General features: G+C 39.6%; 1 protein-coding gene across 1 annotated transcript; it reads right to left on the bottom strand.

Annotated features, from left to right (window-relative positions):
• Positions 1–1,872: 1,872 nt before the first annotated feature.
• Positions 1,873–18,316, bottom strand: wsb1 (WD repeat and SOCS box containing 1). The gene is made up of 9 exons (XM_067593783.1): positions 17,902–18,316; positions 15,526–15,694; positions 12,542–12,825; positions 11,577–11,708; positions 10,330–10,430; positions 7,050–7,222; positions 6,456–6,569; positions 4,349–4,456; positions 1,873–4,109 (listed from the first exon to the last, which is right to left on the bottom strand). The coding sequence occupies exons 1-9, from the start codon at positions 17,939–17,941 to the stop codon at positions 3,947–3,949; spliced, it is 1,284 nt and encodes a 427-aa protein (XP_067449884.1). The 5' UTR covers positions 17,942–18,316; the 3' UTR covers positions 1,873–3,946.
• Positions 18,317–21,459: the final 3,143 nt, after the last annotated feature.

The following is a 21,459-nucleotide window of genomic DNA, read 5'->3' as shown; positions in this document are numbered from 1 at the left end:
ACATAGATAGAGGCTGAGTTCTTTGATCTGTAGTCTGCTGTGGGAACTCTGCTTCAGTCTGTGTCCTCCTCCCTAATGTTTAACTGCAGATAGTAACAGTCCAGGTCAATAATAAACCTGGTCACAGCTCATGTGTACAGAACTATGTGTGTGTGCGCATGCATGCGTGTGTGTGTGTGTGTGTGTGTGTGTGCGCGCTTTGACTGCTGGTAGTTTTCCATTCAGCTGATAGGAGGATCCCTGCAGGCTGTTAAGTAAATTTCCAATTCCTGCTATCACAGCTGCCACAGATAGAGTTTTACAGTGTTTGAGTAGATATGTAACCACTGTTGCCACACCATCGATTTTTGGGGGCATTTGAAAGGTTGATTGACTTGACTGAATGTAACATTCTGAAAAAAAAGCAAATTAAATACACATTTCCAATGATCTCCTTCAACATAATTCTTTAAAAAGATCATTTATATTTTGGTGCAGTTATTAAACTCTTTTCTGTATTAAGAGGGGCATTTTTAGGAACATTTTGGAAGTATTTGACAATCATCAAATTATCTTTTTATTATCTAATTTTCTTAAATCTATGAATAAAAGCTTTTTTTTTTTTTTTTTATCGGGACCAGGATGTAATAAGATGAATAAGCTATGATCTCTAGATAACTGGCTGAACAAAACATTAGTAAAATCAGTAATGAGTAATCTACTGGTCCCCATATCCATTCCAGTCCCTCTCCTCTAGTGTTTAATGTCCCTATGCATTTGTTCCTGTGATGGTCATCTTGTTTGTTGACAGAACTCTATTGCTGCTAGCTATCCATGAGCTGACATTATTAGCAACACAGGCAAAAAAAAATAAATTTCAGGTCGTTTCATTAAAATGATGTTGTTGACTGTCTATTGTTTGTTGTGAGGCCAGAGCATGACTGACTGCATCTGGGTGTTTGATACTTTTGTAACTGAAGGATGACAACATAACCTTTCTTCCTTGAGTTGACTCTGGTAAAGTTGCAATATCGTGTTTGACCACACACACTAGCTGACCATTTATAAGCAGTTATAAACCAGAGGGGCGCTGTTTCACTCAGAGGAAACTGAGTGACAAAATTGGCAAAATAAGTCCTTGTAATTGAATAAGGAATGGATTGCTGTTATCCAGAACCCCCCTCTGCATTTTAGTATATAAATGATGTGAATCATATGCTATAATCTGCACAGTCACCAGATCTTGGCTGAACACCTGTGGAAGATTTTGCACCTCCACTACCATCATCTAAACAAGATGATGGTATATATTTTGTATGTATTTCTATATTTTGGTCAATGGATTTTATAACAAATGATATATTATATCTTATAAGGCCTATTCTTTTTGTAAATATATTGTATAGAACCTGGATGAAGAGGTCCTAAATGAATACACTAAACACACCAGGCCTAATAGTTACTGTTCTAAAGTTAGAGCAGTATTAATTGACTCAAATAAAAGATATCTGAGAAATAACTGTTTTTCTGTCAAACATTAACTTTGATTGTTGTATATTATTTCCAAATATTTAATGCTATACACAAATACTCAAGATTTCAAAGCTTTCAGGGCTTTAAGTGTTTTGGAAATTAATACAATTTAATTTATGCAGTTAATGCATGCCCCCAAGCCAAAAAGGAATCACCAAAACTCATCTCTGTCACCTGAGGACCCATTGCACTGTCTCACACATCAATAACCACATTTTTTGTTAAAAAGCCTTTATTGAAACTACAAACACAAAAAACATTACCAGAAAATTGCAGGAAATGTATACATTCATATATATTTGATATATTTAGCGCTTCATACTGCATCCAACTGAGGCAGGACTGTGTTTTTCCAATCACATTGGTTACAGGTATACAAATGTCATGTTAAGGTTCTGTGTGGAGAGTGAAGTTCTGCAGCCCATTCATGAGACACCCTTTATATCAGTGGAAGAATATAAGAACCTGACTGTTTACAGACTATCATACAGGGAAACCTTTGGCATTAGCACTGACTGTCAGAAAACTTATTGCCAACAAGGACTGACAGCTGCTCTGCACCCACCTGACTACACAAATACAAACAGGACACTAAGAGCTCGTTTTCCCTTCTTCACATCTCCTCTCACCACATACAAACTGAAAATGACAATCAAGAAATAGAATATTTTTAGAGTTACTATGGATTATCATGTGCATATTTCTATCACAAATTCAGTGAACATGAAGGTTTTTGACACCAGATGAGAGAGGCTGGCAGTCAGTTGGTCTCATTTGTTTATCAGAGGAACAATGTTTATTACTTTCAAGGTTGCTGCAATTGCTCATAGTCATATCTACACACAGCAAAACATGTGACAGGGCACAGTAGCATTCAGTGCCACAATTTAGGTCTGACCTTCAAAAAGAAATGGAATACATCTTTCTTTCTGAGCTTTAGCAGTAAGACAGGTGTAGTTATTTGTAGACATTTTCACATTTAAAGGAGAACAAAAAGTACATATACAAAAATACAAATGTTCAACAGAAGAACGTGACAAAAAAAAGCTAGACTTTGATATGTTTATAGACATGACACAGTTTTGTATATACATACATGTCACATGGAATTGTGTATACAGGTTTTGTACAGGTTCAAATATAGATAGCAGTTAAGCAGCAGAGGGGCTTTGCTTTAGTGTGAGATCATCAACAACACTGGTCTAAAGGCTTTATACTACCCTGCAGGGCAGGGAGTACACGTGCACACACACACACACACACACACACACACACACACACACACACACACACAAGTAAATTCAAGCTTACTGTTGCCATTTCTGTAGCCAGTCTGAGATGTGTTTTGGGTGCACTGTGGGCGGGCTACACCTGCATGAAAAATTAACTTTTTTGTCCATTGGCCAAATGGTTAGTGAAGGTTCAAATTTCAATAGATTACCAGCCACAAGCCACTTGAATATTTTACCAGCATTTGGCAGGTGACTGGTGCTAATTTTATACCCTGGTTGGACCAATGTCTGCTGGACAGTGATATTTAGCAGTGGATATTAGGAGCCATTTTAAGAGGAATTTCAAGATACCTGGTTTGTTAACTGAATGTTGACATGATAACCAAGTTACATACTGTGCTGGATCACGTAACTGCTGATAATATCATATGTTTTTGTATTGAAATAAAAACTGCTGCCAAGCCACATTAAAAAAAAACAGGTCACAGTGACATGTGATTGTGCCATGGTGCTGTAAAAATACTGTTTCAGAGAAATATTCAAAATTTGAGAACACTGGCTGCTTGAATTGTTTCTCCTTTTCAAATATAAAGATAAGTAAGTCCACAGTATCAGTAGTCCACAGATCTCAGTATTGGCCTTCAAAAACCCCGCAGCCTTTAAACCCTTACGTCCCATGTATCTCTTCCCTTTAGCTCACCCACTTTAAAACTGATAACTGGACATTAAGAGCAAGCACCACTGCAAAGCTTCTAATATTAAGTGCAACAGCCATTTCAAGTCAGAGGAAAAGAAGAAGAGGAGTTTAGTGAACCTGATGAAGAGCTGGAGCCAGCTGGAAGAGGAGCTGAACACTTACAGGTACCACACTAATGTGATGGAGGGAGCAGGAGGCCCCAGAAATAACTTGACCTTACAGGTATGGATGGTGCGCTGGCCCTAGCGCACTCCTTTACTAAAGCATTAACAAAAATAAATATATACAAAACAACACATCCTGCTGTGTGAGGATGTGGTGGGGGGTTGAGACGGGGATGTGGCTCTGGGGCATCAGTAAAATTTAACTCTTTTCCTCTTGTCCGGATTGGTTTCGTTTGTTAAACAGAGTTCTCTGAAAAAAAAGTTTCTCTTTCAGACAAGTGATTCATTGGTTTTCCAGCAGCATGCTGAGGCAGGTGCAGTGGGGGTGGCTGGGTGGGGGGTTAGATGACTTTGTAGGTCAGGTAGTCGCGGAGTGGCGTGGGAATGGCCAGGGCCTCCACCTGCTTTGTGGTCATTACCCGGCGGAGAGCCATCCTGCACATGTGCTGCAGACTGGCAATGCTACGAGGACACTCCCAGAAGTGCACACCACCATCACGAGTCCTAGGAAATGCATGCAACTCTTTAAAAATCATGACAAATCAAACTGCACAGGTACATTATAAGCACACAAGTGAGTTCAGTGGTAATTTTAAAAACGGTTAGGAATGCATACAGCCTGCTTGTGTGACAAGCTGAAATGGAGAACAGGTTGCCTTGGAGGTCATAATGCAGGAGTCAATAAGATATGACTGAGGTAATGTAATGTGATCTCTGTGTTTGAACATGTGCGGATGTCTTACCCAGCAGCAAGGACACTTCCTTCAGCAGAGAAGGCACAGCTGAGGCCATTAGAGAGAGAGGCGATGGCCTGAGGAGCCCTTTCCTCGATGCTCCAGAAACGAACCAGCCTGAACAGACAGAGAAACACCAGGACACTGCTGTCAGAAAGTGGACTACCTTTGTATTGTTATTGTCAAATGCACAATAGACAACATAACTGCAGTTCAAATCCGTGACAAAATGTACACAGTGAAAACCATTTCCTCTCTGAAATTCCAGCTGATTCATACAGCCAGCCCCTGTATGTCCTAACAGAAGTCCAACTGGACTCACTTCATGTCAATGCAGACTCTAGAACGCCTGTACAACTGCTGATTATTAAACTAACTTCAGCCAGCAGTGGGGCTTGTGTGGTCATGAACTGAATGAAGCCATTTGTCTCAACTTCTACCAACTTCCCAGAACTCAGATGCTTTTCCCAACATTGCGATGTGCTATTCTGAGTAATAATGGACAAGTGTGTGTGCAATGTAAATCAATCAATCATCGTCACCTGAACTGAAAAACCTCATTTTGTCATTATTTGATTTACTAGATGACATCATTTATTCATCATGGTTATTCATGTAGTACTCAGCTATTTAATGACTTCTGTGACTCTGCTGGAGCTTTGTCAAGTCTGACAAAACAACCCTGATGATGTCATCAGTGTTACCTTGGCCTTGACCTGGAGAGTTACATTTATAAGAGACTGTCTGTGATGCAAGCTGACTGGGTTTGGAGGACATGGACTTTGCCAGGCAGAGAGAATCTAAAGAAAAGATGCTATTTGTTGCATTGTCCCATATTTGTGCTCCTTAATAGGATATCTCTACCTCTGCTGCTTTGATCTTGACCCCATTTTTTTAACCTTTAAAAAAAAAAAAAAAACAGTCTCAAATGAGTCCCCCAACTTCATGGACATGTAATACTAAATCACTGGAGGGCTCCTTTAACAAGACTAAATCTTCATTTAAACACAATATCAGAGTCTTGGACAGGAGCTAGTCTTACAGGTCTAGCAGTCATTTTTCTCAAAGGTGGCACTTGAGGAAAGGCCACAAGGTCATTTAAACCAAAAAGGGTTCGCTCCCTTGATGGTATGAATGTGATCAGCAAATTCATTGTCAATCTACATCCAGATTGGTCTTCTCTAAAAAATGTCATGGCAATCTGGCCAGCAGTTAATATATCTTTTTCTATGTATGGACCAAAAAGTCACAAATACTCTATATTCACTTCTATCTGTTGGTTTGGTTTATTTTCTAATTTGACAGTATTTACAATAATCACATTCAATTACACTGCTAGTAAAACATTCAGCACTGGCATGTTTTTTCCCCTCCAGCCACCATTTTGTGGAGCTTCCCCTGCTTCTCTCTCCAACAGCTCAGCGCTCAGCCAGCGCTCAGAGTGATTAATGGCTACCTTGTGATAGTCATGGGACCCATCCAAACACACCAACATACAGTAGCTCTCATGACTGCCTGCAAGATTAAAACAAACTGCAGCAAAGCGTGAAGCTTTTCTGCTGCATACTGCTGTTTATGTGCACTAGTACACAACAAACATCCACTCAGAGGCACACAGCTCAACACGTGTGTTTGTGAGGACTCACACTGAAATGACTGACTGTTTATAATCTCAACACCTTGAAATGAAAAGTGTAGCAAGCAGTGCACGTGTTTATCTAGTGAGCAAACAGGTTCATGCTAATATATGATCACATATACAGACACAGAACAAAACTGATCTTTTCAATCTGGGTTTTGAATGTTAACAGGTTTTGAAGGTTATCACTGAAGGTCAGCATTTGAACATTGTACCTATATTAATGTAACAGATTCCATTCACAAGAACTAAAAATATGTGGTTCCTCTAGAGGTGTTATTGAGAAAGAAAAGCTGCTGACTAAACATTTACTGAGTCACGAGACCTTTACGCTCCACTAACCACAGAGGATACTGAGAGAGAAGCAGAGACTACAGAATACTGAAGCAGAGCTGAGCTCATGCACGGACACTGAGGTGGTGTTTAAGAAATGTTATAAACATATCCAGTTAACTCTGATGTCATTCAGTGTCTTACCTGTCGTCAGTAATGCTGGCAATGTGGCGGCCGTCAGGGCAGAAGCTCACAGAGCGAACCCAGCGGTCATTTGCCCCTCCAGCAAAAATGGGTGATGGAGGAGGGAAGAGATGGCTGGAGAAAGATGAGAGCATCAGAAGACAGCAACTCAAAACATTCACTTTGTGAAATATCCAACATCAGCACTTTAAATTTAAACTCTTACAGCCCCAAGCCCACTGATTCCTAATGAGGACAGCTCACAAATATATAGTTTCTTTTTTTTTAAAAAAAGTCTGTAATTTTCTAAAACAGCTGGTCATTGTAGTTTTTAGCAAATGTTACTCAAACAGGAGAGAAGAGTGTATTTGTTGGGGACCCAGTGCAACGATGGAGCTCTATGGCACAGAGGAATATATATATCAGGCTTTCATACACACACAATACTTTTTAACAATAAGAAAACTATTGAATTTCAGACTTTTCCTTTAAAATGCTGCAAAATATAAATAAACAAGAGTTGCATTTCCCTGGCAAAAAGAAATGGTATAAGCAAGACAATCCACTTACACCTATGCGCTTATTAAAGAACGATGTGATTATGTTGTGTCTTACCCCAGCTCCAGCAGAATGGTGGCCTTGTGGTGGTCCCATACGATGACCCGGGTGTCATAAGAGGCGGTGGCCAACATCGCCCCATCTGGTGAAAACTCACAAGACACCACATCATTGTGGTGCCCCTCCAGCTTCCGGATCAACGTGTACTTATCCATGTTCCATAGGAACACCTGCAATGTGAAGAAAGGACTGTTATAGTCCATGGAATGATTTGAAGAGAATATAGAGATACTTTCTTACTCCTATCATTACTATATGCACATAAAGCATTAATAAATTTAATTAAACAACAGGAATTAAACAGAATTATGCTCAAGTTATGCTCAGTGTCATCGTAAAGCTTTGTAACCTTAAACCAAGCCAAACAAACAAAAGAGCACATGCTACACAAGAAGCAAGGCTAAATGTCAAATGCAACACTTCACTTATATTCACATTGTTTTCACTATTACATTATAACTATCATTCAAACATCTTTGTTGTGTATTAAACTACAATAACATTGAAATGTATACATCTCATAATACATCATTTAATATACTAAATTAATACTTCTATTCTTTTAACAAAAAAAGTCTACACAAAAAAAGAGAAAATAAAACAAGTAGTAACTTAAGGTAACATAATGTTACTCCACTGGTTTCCCCTTTCAGAGTTTTAGTTCACTGTGTTTACAATAGGCTCGCACCTCCGGCAGAAGCCTACGAAGAGAGACAGATACTGCAAGAGAAAAGAATATTTTATGGCCAAAGGGTTGATACCTTTGGCAAGTATACATATGCATACAAACACACACACACACACACACACACACAGAGTACACACACTCACACACACACAAACTGGTAGAAAAGTGATCATCTGTTGAAGACTTTTGCTTTTAACAGTCATCTATGGTCAGCATGTTCAGTATTAGTATCTTTGTTCCAGGGCAATGCATGATCAGAGAACTATGCAATTATAGAACTTCTGCAACTCATCACTTTAGTGTTGTTAGAAATTGAAAATGCTTTTAAGTGCTACTAACACTGCTTGCCAGCAAACAAATGCAGTTAATGATCTACATCAAATCATAACAGTTACATGCAGACTAATGGTTTAGTTTCTTCCTCCCTCTAGTTGCCCATTTCCTCACTTTCTAGTTTCCCCATTTGAGTTAACATATGAATCATTGTCTCTTTCACTGATGTCTAATTTTCAGCACAAGAATGTTGATGGAGGAATGCAGATGAATAAACCACATAATTGAATGCTGTTCCACTGTGTCTGCCAACAGCAGACCTTCAAACGCTCTTATAAAAGAAGAAAAAGCCACAGAAGAACTGCAGATGGAAAATATTTGCAAATATTGGCCGATCTGTGGACCACAAGGTATTTTGCACTGTTTTTTCTCATAACAAGTTTGTCATTACTTTTGTTTTGAGGCTACAGCTGACTTATAGACAGGGTCCGAAATTAACACCCGCCAAGCGCCAAATGTGGGAAGATTTTCCGTTTGGCGAGTAAATCTCAGAAGGCTATCGCCACGTTGGCAGGTAAATGTTTGTACCAAAATAGTCATGTAAAAAATAGCTGGCATGATGGTTTGGAGAAAATGACCCATGTTTGTCCGTATACGATATGTTTTTTTTTTTACATGCGTATTAAAAGTGCCACAAAACTGTAGGAGGGCTTCAAACAGTTTGAGGCGAAGGAGCGTCAGCCACACACCGTTTGGAGCGCTGCTAGTTTCTCGGCACTGTTTACCGTACAGGACATCAGCTACTCACAGCTACCAGTCTGCTTCTAGCTATCCTTCATTAAATAGCCATTATGTGGCAATACTGTATTCAATATAATACCTTATTATATCATTAAAATGCACTGGAACAAATGCATATGTGACACAAAAAGGCAATTTCTTATTTTGGCTGGTAAAAAATGTGCTTGAGCTGTGGGTTCGTTCATCTACCAGTCCCCTTGGCAGGTGGGTCAAAAAGTTAATTTCGGACACTGTTTATCGCTACAAGTGCTCTGCAAAGGCACAAAGAACTTTGAAAAAAAAGAATTATTAGTGTATAACAATAATCTGAAAGCTGCATGATGCAACATTTGCAAAGCACTGGCAGCTGCTAACACTGACTGTGAGGGGAGGGGGGTGGGGGGGTGTTAAACTGTTGTGGCTGGCTGAAATGTTTCTATAACTTGATATTGGCAGCATTACAATGTTACATTATGCTACATGGGAGACATTGAACTGACAGTAAAAGGAATCCTAACCAAGTAACAAAAGAGAAGCTAGCGTGTGCAGATGGTGGACAGTGCTATTTAGAGATAAGGGTGGGGTGCAGAGGTGGATTTGGGAGAGAGGTAGGGGGTGAGGGGTGGGGGGGGGGGACAGAAGGAGTATTTAACCACCAGTTTAATGATAGTTTTAAACTGAAATGAATAAAATTAATAGAGGAACTGCGACAGCAGAGGTAGACAGACACGGAGCAGCACCTACGTACAGATTGACCTTGCGGGTCAGGTGCCAGGCTGCCCCTGGCCAGGCCTTTGGGCACTGTGCATCCCCGGTTTACACCGGCTGCTCAAAATGTCAGCGCGGCGCTCCCCTCAAAACCAATCACACACTGAGCTCTGCCACCACCTGTGACAGGGAGAGCAAGACACACACTGTAGGGACACACACAGCCTGGCAAAGCTACCACCATGTCTACCATTACCACCATGTTCAGTTTGATTAGAGTTGCAACATTTGTAGATAAGGTGAACTTATGGTGGCCAGTCTATGGAATCAATATTCAGAAACATGGGAAGTCATTTATTAAAAAGAAGGAGATATTTGTCCTTTGATAATATGCAAGGTTTACATGAGGTCAGAATTATGTTTTACAAGTAACTTCAATTCTTTTTTCAAGACTTCCCTGCTGTAATGATTTTAAGTTTTTCTTTGCTTTTCCCCCATTTCAAAATAAATACACTTGTAATATGCAGTGAAACAAGTTTACCTAACCTAAAAAACAATAGTGAAAACAGTTGTCTGCTCAGCATGCAAACTTCAGAACACCAAAAAAGCCTTTTTTCCAACTGCAAACAAACCCAAACAGTATCTAAATGCAGGCAGCCTAATTTATCATGACACCGAGCAGTTTGTTTTAAAGTGGAAATGGGAGGGCAGGGCTGATGGGAAGTGTTTTCATTTGTAGGTTCATTGAGCATACCTGATCACAAGCAATAGCACAAAGATTAGCTAGCAAACCCCTCAAAATAAGGGAGAAGGAACTTGTATACGTACTGCTTTGCCAGCGCCGACTGAGCAAAGGATGGAGGAGTCGGGGGAGAAGGCGCTACAGTACACCCAGTTCTGATGCCCCCGCAAGACCTTCACCATGTTACCTGAAAGACAAGCAACATTATTTCTGATGATGCAATACACACAAACACAAACACACACAAAAATACTTTAGTCTATATTTATCAAAGGACAATGCTGGCAATATTCTCTATTTTACTTATTGTAAACTCCTACCCTGTCTGTGGCTCTCAGCTCCAACCCCATTGGTTCCCATTGAAGACATAAATCTATAAAAACGACTCATAAATATACAGTTGCATTTTTTTAAAGGTAATTTATTAAAACAGCTAGCCCAGACTGGGTTGGTTGATTGAGTTGGTATACTGGTGAAGATTATGTATATCTGTATATGTTAAAAGCAAGCATAGTGTTTATTATGCTTTTTATGTGTTTAGTTTCATCTTTCCTTGCAACATCAATAAACCTGGTGACAAGGAGCCCACCATATTCAGACTCTTGATGTTAGGACTGTCAACTTATATACAGCACATATATCCAGGGCAGACAACAGTGGAGTTCTATGGCACAGAGGAATAAGATGTATCAGGCTTTGATACATACATGGGACTTGTTAGAAGGATGCATTCAGTGTTGGTGATTGTCTTTCCATGGGATTAATGAGACAAGAATGCAGAGTATCACAAGACCTATCCTTGAAGTTGGAATAACATAACACGTCGTATTTTACTTAAGCATGTTAGCCTACAAACTGATCTACAGTAAATGAGGTATTAGCAGCATGTGCAACTGATTTGAACTGACCTATAAACAATGCATGGAGGGAATGTAGGTCACAGACCTAATGCTATGCTATGCACTCATGCATCAATGTATGGCTGCCCACACCCCATTTACATGATCTGTGCCTGCTTGTTGAGGAGTGTGTGATTCATACAGACCATACAGCAGATCATGTCTATTTTCTCTGCATATTATGTCAAAAAAAAGATTACAAATACACCAGGCTTTAGCTGGGCCATTGTACATTGTTGTATAAACTTAATAACCTGGCCACCAGCTCCTGCATCTTTCTTTCCATAACTGGTGAGGGCTGGCATTTCCCCTGTCAACAGCACGCTCTCACTTCAAGACACAAAAGGTCACTGAGTTCTGTAATCACCTCATAACAAGTGAGGTGAAAACAAAGAAAGAAAGAAGACTGGTGTTAAAATGACAGCTCTACATACCATCATCTTTGAGGTCCCACACACGGAGGGTCTTATCTCTGGATGCAGAGACCAGCATGAGGCTGCCATCGGGAGCAAAGGTCAAGTCTCGCACTACATCAGTATGATCCATCAGATTCAGCAACAATTTTCCTGCAAAAAGTCATCAAATCAGAGGATTATTGAACATCTCAGCAGACACGGTAAAGTGTAAACTCCTGAGAATTTCTAGGACATGATACATGATGTTTATAGACACATCAGAACTGGAACGCTTTGTGTGCTGAACTAGAGAAGTACAAGGGAAAACCCACAAAAAACAAAACTATGTGAGTACAGTCTGGCATGAAAAGGTGCGCTGGTTCCCTGAGATCATTAGCACTGACAGTACAATGACCGAAGGCATGCTCTGTGAATATATCAGTCTACAGTACATGTAATTGTGATTATAGGATCTATTCTTAACATAACATCTGCAGGTTGCTGCCTAATGATAACCTACATTAAACCTTGGCTTTCTTCCAAAGCTAAGCTTGAGTCAGTTTACTTAGAATATCTTTTCACTGACAGTGTGCCAAAAGTAAGTCTGTATAGCCTTTAACTTTCAAACAGGAATTGCTTCTGTGATCCACACCTCTCTTCTTTCCATTGTAAACCTTTTGTTTGGGCATTCTTGGAAGAAGTATGCCTGTGAGGAATATGAGGATGTAGAGTAATCCTACAAAAGACTGTTTTCGTTCTAACAAAACATTTCAATGTCACTATTAGCTCGTAGCATACTCTCTCTTTATTGGAGCAATATGCACTATATGTAGACACATGACTGCAAAGGAGGAACAAGAATTATATTTGCATTTGTGTCTCCAGTTTTAAACATGGGACTCAAGATGCAACAAGCAAGTAAAGAATGTCAGTTATAACTAGAGGGGATCTTGGCAAAGCAGAAGAGGGAAACTACTTCTAATAAGACTACAATGTGTCCTCACCAGTGTAAACATCCCAGATCTTGATGCGACCATTGTTGAGGCCTGTTGCCAGTAGCAGCTGGTCCTGGCCGAACTTGAACCGGTGCCACTCGATGTTAACACAGCGGCTCTGCTTCTCTGGTACCGAGGAGCCGAAGGCCAAGCCCCACACAATGTCACCACAATCGATGGTGTGCTCGCGGGGCTCGCTGGCCATGGGAATTACCTGGCCTCCATCGCTGTTCTGACAGGACAGGCGCCGGGGGCTTGAGGCATCGGTGTCCTCTCCACCATGGCCCGTAGAACTAACAGAGAAAGTAAAAGTAGACAACTGGTGAATACTTGAGACTATAAGTTCTAAACAGTCTTTATCATTTACAAACATTTTTCCCCATCCTAAAATGTCTTTATATATGTGTAGTTCTTCCGTTCTAAGTCCAAGTAACTCTCAGCTGAAAGTGAGAAACTGACTTTTTACAGAGTGAGCATTACTGTCAATGTGTCACAGAGGTATTAGTCAGCTGGAAAGTTTAGGATTTTTTTGTCACAGCAGAAAAAAAAGCAGCCAGCAGCATTGCTTGCTGTTTGGGAACAATGAGCACTTGTTCTACAGACAATTTCAAAGTGTGGCTCTGGGAGTCAGAAGGCCCTATTGAGTGGCAAAACAGCCTGTTAAGCAGAAAGGCAGCTGATAATACAAGCCACGTGTCCCTGGCTTTGAGGAGCACCTCTTTGTGTTGGTTCTGCTTCCTGTGTTCGGCAGGGAAGGATACCTAGGGCAAATAAACTGCTAGAAAAGTTTTACTGGCACATTTGCCAAATACCACAGCATGAGCAAATGATATCCTGAATTGATTTTATGCAGTGTGCAACTAAAACAGCACAGTGGATACTTTATAGCAATCTGATTTTACAGTATAAACATCCAGTGGAAACATTCGTCAGCTGCTAATCTTTTCTCTGCTTCTCTCAAACATTTCCACACTTAGTCCTATTTGGTTAAATATGCATACCTAAAAGAATGCTTTATCAAAGTGTGGCTAATTCATCTGTGAAAATGATTCTGTTCACCCCTAGCTTAAAACAGGTCAACATGTGACATAATGCTAATGACATCTAGTTCAGGCTCCTGTTAATCTCCAGGGAATTTGCTGGTTTACATAATTCCAATGATTTACCTCTAAGCTGCAGATAGGCATACTTGAGTTTGACACAGTAAAGTGCAGTTAGTCTGTATGAATTTCTAAATTGAATAAAATGCAGATAAATATGCTGATGCCAGTGCAGGAACAGTGAAATTCAGTTTTGTGGGCTGGATTTAGTCAATGCAAATTTAACAGATAAAGCCAGGAAACAGCACTGGTATGCTCATTGGCTCTGAGAGATGGACAGTTAACATGGAAAGTCTGTCTCTCAGTACCTTCAGACTTCCCTACTCTTTCTGTGGCTGTCAGCTCCAAGTCCACTGGTTCCTACTGAAGACTTACATTTTCAAAAATGGCTCACAAATATACACTGATCAACCAAAACATTAAAACCATTGACAGGCCAAGTGAATAACATTGATTATCTCATTAAAACGGCATCTGTTTAGGGGTGGGATATATTAGGCAGCAAGTGAACACTCAGATCTTGAAGTTGATGTGTTGGAAGCAGGAAAAATGGGCAAGTCTTTGACATGGGCCAAACTGTGATGGCTAGACAACTGGGTCAAAGCATCTCCAAAACATCTCTCTCTTGTGGGGTCTTCCTGGTATGTAGTGATCAGTACCTACCAAAAGTGGTCCAAGGAAGAGCTACTGTAGCACAAAGTGCTGAAAAAGTTAATGCTGGCTATGATAGACAGGTGTCAGAACACACAGTGCATCGCAGCTTGCTGTGTAGCTGCAGACCACTGTCCACTGCTGAAAGCACCTCCAATGGGCACATGAGCAACAGAACTGAACCATGGAGCACTGGAAGAAGGTGACCTGGTCTGATGAATCACATTTTCTTTTTACATCATGTGGACGGCCAGGTGCCTGTGCATCGTCTACCTGGGGAAGAGATTGCACCGGAATGCACTATGGGAAGAAGGCAAGCCGGTGGAGGCAGTGTGATGCTCTGACCAACGTTCCGCAGGGAAACCTTGGGTTCTGGCATTCATGTGGATCTTACTTTAGCATGTACCACCTACTTAAACGTTGTTGCAGACTAGTACACCCCTTCATGGCAACAGTACTCCCTGATGGCAGTGGCCCCTTTCAGCAGGATAATGCACCCTGCCACACTGCAAAACATGTTTAAGAATGGTTTGAGGAACATGACAGAGGTCAAGGCCTCCAGATTCCCCAGATCTCAATTTGATGGAACATCTGTGGGATGTGCCGGAAAAACAAGCCCGATCCATGGAGTCCCCAACTCACAACTTACAGGACTTAAATGATCTACTGCTAACGTCTTAGTGCCAGATACCAGAGGTCACCATCAGAGGTCTTTTGGAGTCCATGCATCGAAAAGTCAGAGCTGTTCTGGTGGCACAAGAGGGAGCTTCACAATATTAAGCAGGTGGTTTTAATGTTACGGCTGATCAGTGTATGGTTTCATTTTTTTTTAAAAGGCTCAGTCATTTCCTAAACCAGCTGGATGCTGTAGTTTAGGAATAAGATACATCAGGCTTTGATGCATACTATACTTTTTAGTGGATCAACCATATGTGATATGTGTGTATAATGTATATATGTATATTATTATATATAGTCTTTAGTTTTTATCACTCACTCAGTCTTTTTCTGACTGAGTAGCTGTAAAAAGTGAATTTCCCCTGTCAGGATCAATTAAATTTCATTCACTGATCTACTAAAAATTAAAAAAAACAAAAAAAACCGCACTCAGTTTACAATTAAAGGACCTTCAGGCTCTGAAGTCAGGCACTCTTGTTTTTTTTCATTACTATTTAAAAAAAGGTCTTAGCTATTACATAAATCTGTCATGAGTCTTGTGTAGTTACTACTGATTCTACTTACAAGTTCTTCAGGCATTTTGCCCAGGGAATGAGCCTGACGATGCGATGCCCCTGAGACCAAGCGAAGTAAGAACCATTAGGTGCAAAGGCTACTGTCCAAGCCTCGCGTCCAGACTTCTGGTCGAAGGGAGCAACAGGCACCAGGAGTTCACCGATGAACTTAGCCTTACCTGGAAAAACAACAGTGTTACTTCAGCTGCATAGGATCACTTATTAACATGTTACAACCCCTTTGCTAAGTCACTGCAACCCACAGAAATTCCAGTCATCCAAACTAACCTCTTCACTCAAACACACAAGCAAACACACACATATGAGTGGGCTTGACAGTGACGCTGGCATCTGATTGGCTGTTCTAACCAAACCAGTTATGCAGTAACGGTGGGTGGAGTACTTTCTAAGATAAATAAGTTAAATCTTCCGTCATGTAATGAATAACAACAATGATTAAAAGCATGAGAGTTTTACAAAGAAACTGTTGGAGATAAACACTGTAAATCCACATTCTTGTTCCATACTTGAACTCTTAATATATTAACCTAAACTTGCTCCAAGTCCATTTGTACAAGACAGTAAGATCTACTTTGAAAAGTAACCTTTATCTTATAATTCCCGTCTCAATCTAATGGATTCAGGAGACAACTGACAGATCAATAGAGACAATTTCACAACTACCAGGACTTGCAAGTGAAGTGACACAAATAGCATCATAGAATGTAACCTTCATACAGAAAGAAAGAACAGGGTATATCAGAGTTACTGGAACACATTTGAAGACTAAATGTAATGAAATTTGAGACGGATGTTTGAGAAAAAAAAATGCAGTAAGGTTTTAGTAGAGACGTGGCAAATTTAGAGGCAATAAAATTATATTTTAAATGGGAACTATTTGAGCTTACATATTTACATACAGTGCTTGTTCTGAATATTCAGAACCATAAATATTACATTAGTGACAATCCTTTTACAACAAATGACAGTCATAAAACTATTTACTATTCACTCTTTGCACGTGGCTTGGTACAGGTTAAATACAAGTTTGTTTGTTTTTGATGTAACATAAACTTTGTGATTTTAATTTTTTGAATTTTAATTTGAATTTAATTTTAGCTTTTTTCCGTGAAGGGTGGACTAGCAAAGTAAGAATATGTGTTGACTGTGCACATGATAATAAACTTCTTGAATCTTTTCTGGGTTTTTTTCTCCTTGCTGCTCAGTATGAAGTCTTTTTACGTGCAGAGGCGTAAAGGTAAGTATATAATAAGTATATGAGGTCAAGTCTAATAACCATGAGGTGCATTCTGGGTCTCATATTTACATTTACGACGCTGAAGTTAGCTTGTGATTCGAGGTTAGAGGAATATCAAAGGCAATATAGATTATGATATTTAGCGGTTGATTTTCCGTTTTTTCATCACTTACGCTTATGAAAAAGACATCGTAACAAAAGCCTTGACGCTGTTTAAACCCACTTTCAGATTTGTAAAACCTTTATTTTGCTTTATTTTTGATCATAAACATCGCTGATACAAAATGCAACATTTCTGATATTGCACCCAAAGAAATTCTGACAGAGAAAGAAAAATGAATTCCCTTTCTTACATTCACATCTATGACAGTGAAGTTTAACTATATGAGACATGAATGTAGTTTATATGCAGATGAGTTCTCTAGCCTACAGTAACATGGAGCGTGTCAGCTCGCACGTACGTCTGTGGTTTGGGAAGCAGGTTATGAATCTCTGACGGCTGCTGTGTGGGGGAGGGAAATGTCTGAGCTGAGGTTTGCATCAGCAACCCAGCGACAAGAAAATCCACTTTCAATCGTTAACGTACCAAAGCACAAAGAGTGACACAGCAACAAACTAACTAACCAAATTAAACCTTAATATACCAACTGTAGTTCATACATGTATTAACGGTAAACAAAACAACACACTCCAGCTGAGACGTCGCATAACAGTTAATTATGCGCTTCAGACATGAAGTGCGTTAACTTAGCTGTAAAGGCTTCATTCATAAATCAGAATAATTAACGCTTAACTATGCCTATGACGCTCACACCTTGCAGAACATATAACAGACCATTTACAAAACAGTGACTCAGTGTGGGTTGACCGAAATTAATTTCAATGGCAGCATTGAAGGCAGCGCCTACAATGAGTAAACAATGCTCTCTACCGCCCAACACGGTGTATTTTTGTGGAAGAACATGTGAGCTGTTTCTTAGGTTGGTGTGATATTATTTCTTCATGCGAAAGTGGACCATTAAGTCAGAACTTTAGACTGTCTAAAAACGATGGAAATCGATGTTAAAAGGCCACGCTGCTCAGAGTGCCAGCCCTTAAAGAAATTGTAAATGTAGAAATTCTACTTACCTATATCATTTTCGTTTACAGAGTCTGGGAAGCTTGCCATCTAAATAAGGACAGAGACCTAAGAGAAAAGCCAAGCGCGGACCGTAAAACGAAGATATCTGGAGAAAATAAACAATTGGTGCGGATTTACACGGCGGATTTCACTCTGCCGATCTCTACTAGAGTCAGTTGAATCCCTCCGCCAAGCTTGAAGTCCCGGGTGAAAAATACAGTCGTCGTTAAACCTCCGTAAATATATTTTTTTTCCCTTTGATTTCCTCGACAACGGGACTCTGCTGTTCGGGAGACAGTAACGTTACTCTGGCGGATAAAAACTATTTCGCAGTGTTAATTCTACCGTCGTCACACAGAGCGTGGTGTTGTAATGGCTTCTGACTGTACAGCATCAAGCTATTTTCATCCAGAGGACGGCTGAGCATAAACCGGGGGAGGGTTTTCATTATGCACGTCAGCACAGTTGCCATGGTAATACTATTAACACTGCCCCCTACTGTATTGTTTGTTTGGTTTTTTTTTGTTTTGTTTTGGGGGTTTTGTTTGTTTTTTTGTTTTTCCTTCTCCCCTTTCACGATAGTGGCACCGGAGATAAATTAAATAAATTAATGAACACGATGAATGCAGAAAAATGAATAATTAAGTAAAGAGTGTTGCCTGTGTGTGTGTGTGTGTGTGTGTGTGTGTTTGTGTGTGTGTGTGTGTGTGTGTGTGTTTGTGTGTGTTGGTGTGGGGGGGGGGGGGGGGGGGGGGGGGGGGGGGGGTCCGGCGGTTTTGCAGGTCAGAGTTCACCTTTGTTCAACTTTGAGAGGAAAGATGTGTTTTTATTTCATTTATTTCCATATTTCCACATCATGTCTTAGAATGATCAGGTTCTATCTGCAATCCAAGTGGTTTTTAGTTATTGAGGTTCAAAGTTTTGACATCCTAGTCAGCAAAACTGATATATAGTGCAATTCTGTTTTATTTGTCAAAATAACAGTCACCCGTAATGTGTCCTACTCTAAATGTATAATATCAAAGTCCTATCACATGTTTGAATGGAGTTTTCATGATGAAGGTGATTTTCAGATCAAACTTTCTAACTGAGAGCTCACTTTTTGTTTGGGATTATTTGGTTCTAACTGCTGAGGCTTCACAGTGATGGTGGTGGTTTTCATTGACTGATTTTAACTAATAACACAGTGCATAAAGTTTTACCAACAACAAAATTCAAGACAATTAGAAAAAAAAACATTTAAAAAAATGTTTCTCCATTCATTATTTTCTCTCCTTGTTCTGCTTTCTTATCTTTTTCTGCTCCCAAATGTACTTCTTTTTTATTTTTTACTTCTTTTTTTTTGACAAACTGGGGTCATTGTCAGTGTCTCTGAATGTTTCACTGTCATCACTGAGTCTGCTGCAGGACTCAAGTTATAATGTTAAACAGGCATCAAAAATAAATAAATAAATAAACATAAACATACTCAAAATGTGAATAAATTGTCAAACAATAGTTTCTTATGAATGACTCATTTTTGACCAAAATGTCAAATAGAACTTTACAATTCTAAAGTCCTGATTCATTTTTAGGCCCTTTCCATATTTATTAATTTCCATATTACTTTATTTCTACATCTCCTGTATAATGAGGGATGATGTCATACAACTACATCATCGTCTTTCCTGACTGTCTTCAGCTCATCAGTCTGGGTGATGAACAACGATGGCGGCACACAGACACATCCAGAGACTCCTGGCTAATAGGCAGAAATTATATACAACCTAAAATGACTCTTTGTTAATTATAGTGCATATTACAGCAACGCCCCTACTGGCCCATTGTATAAACGTGTGGTCAGTCATCTCTGGTTTGAATTTGGAATCATAGGCTATCCAACTTAAAAGTCTTCATACTTCTCATCCACTGTATGATAGATATACCAGTGAATTTGGTGATTGAGTCAAGTATTTTCTCATTTTCTTTAAACATCCTTATTCACAATTGAACATTGGTAATGAAATCACACTAACATACTAAAGCTGTAAAATGTAGTATACATCTTAAATCTCAAATCTGAAATGTGGTCCTAATCATAATCATAAAGACTTTAAGACTTGACATAATCATAAAGACTTGATTGTTTTGCATTTACAGCAATTTATATACTTGAAGCTGCATTAATTGCTGTTTGGCAGCTTGAGAGCAACAAGCTGTGAACCAAACGTTAACATATTCAAATTATTTTGACAAATTAGCAAACTGTTTCCTATGTACACATCACACAGACACAGAGCAACATTAACATTCATATGGAGTCATGTTTTGCTCACCTGATAAATGCAAGTCCAATATTCACTCTATTTCAGCTCTGGTTTGGTCTCTTGAGAAATGCAACTCCTTAGCTGCTACTGTAAATGCTCCACTATGTTCACCAGCTGGTCTCTGAGCCGGAGCTTTAAAAGGGCTACAAAGCTTAATAGATCTGAAGGGACTGCATAGTTGGAGATAATTCTCTGTGGGTTTGTCACTACGAGTAATAATTTTTATATTACACAGAATCATTTTATTAATTGATTATATAAAAACAAACTTGTGCAGCATTGATTGTCTGACATTAAAATATATTCAATATCCAAATAAGCTTTACTGGCATGACAGATCAGAAATCTATCTTGCCAAAGCAGTACAGAAAATTATTAACAATGACAGATGATTAGCAATAAATATGCAATAACATGCAAATATCGACAATAATATCAAATACAATACAATAAAAGCTTTTTATGTATTTATTTATTTTACAGATGTTATCATACAGAAACATGTACTACAGAGCTTGTTTCTCTATTTTGCAGCTATTACTGCACACTGACTTTTCTCCCCACATAGACAGATAGGGCAGTTTCTGAAGATCGGGCAGATGGATAATGGATATATGGATATATATTATTTAATTTTTCAAAGAAAACTTCCCTCAAATCCTTATATTTCTCACAGTGTAATATGAAGTGAGGTTCTGTCTCCACCTCTGGCCTCCCTGGAGAGCCTGTTCTGCCTGTGACAGTCTGTCTCTATGGCCCGGCTGTGTCCAGACTTCTCCTTAGTTTTCTATCAGTCGCGGTGCTCAGGTATTCTCCCACCATGTACTCTCTGTTTAGGGTCAAATAGAATTCAAATTTACTTTGTGATTTGGTGGTTCGTTCCAGTATTTGATGTAATTTTCTTTTTGTTTTGAGATGATTTGGTTGGGCCAGATTGTTTTCGGTGTGTGTGGGCAGAGCTTCAGCAGCAGCTGGCAGAGAGGACTCTGATCTTTGTTCAACTGGTGGCACTGACGGGCTTTGTACTGGTAAGAGTGGGGGTTGCAAGATTAGAGGTGTTTAGAAAATTTGATGGCTCAGTTTTGAATTTTAATGATTAAAGGGCACTAGCCAGGTTCTGCCCTGCAGGCATTATTGGCTGTGTGTCTGTGAACTCTAAGTATGTTTTTGTACAGTTCTGCATGCAGGGCTTCCAGTGGATGTTTTTCCCATTTTGGGAGGTCTTGGCTGGTTAGTGGACCCCACACTTCACCACCATAT

The sequence above is a fragment of the Thunnus thynnus genome, chromosome 7 (genome assembly GCF_963924715.1).
Source record: "Thunnus thynnus chromosome 7, fThuThy2.1, whole genome shotgun sequence".
In the NCBI taxonomy this organism is placed as follows: domain Eukaryota; kingdom Metazoa; phylum Chordata; class Actinopteri; order Scombriformes; family Scombridae; genus Thunnus; species Thunnus thynnus.
Note: the sequence above shows the minus strand (reverse complement) of the source record. Positions and strands in the feature narration are given on the sequence as shown.

Bases quoted from the DNA above. Each gene is read 5' to 3' on its own strand.
- wsb1 (XM_067593783.1), bottom strand. From the start codon at position 17,941: ATGGCAAGCTTCCCAGACTCTGTAAACGAAAATGATATAG. The intron at 10,431-11,576 runs GTATGTAGAGCT...CTTGTCTTTCAG, and splicing joins GTGGGACCTCAAAGATGATG to GTAACATGGTGAAGGTCTTG. The intron at 4,457-6,455 runs GTAAGACACTGA...CTGTCTGTTCAG, and splicing joins GCCAGCATTACTGACGACAG to GCTGGTTCGTTTCTGGAGCA.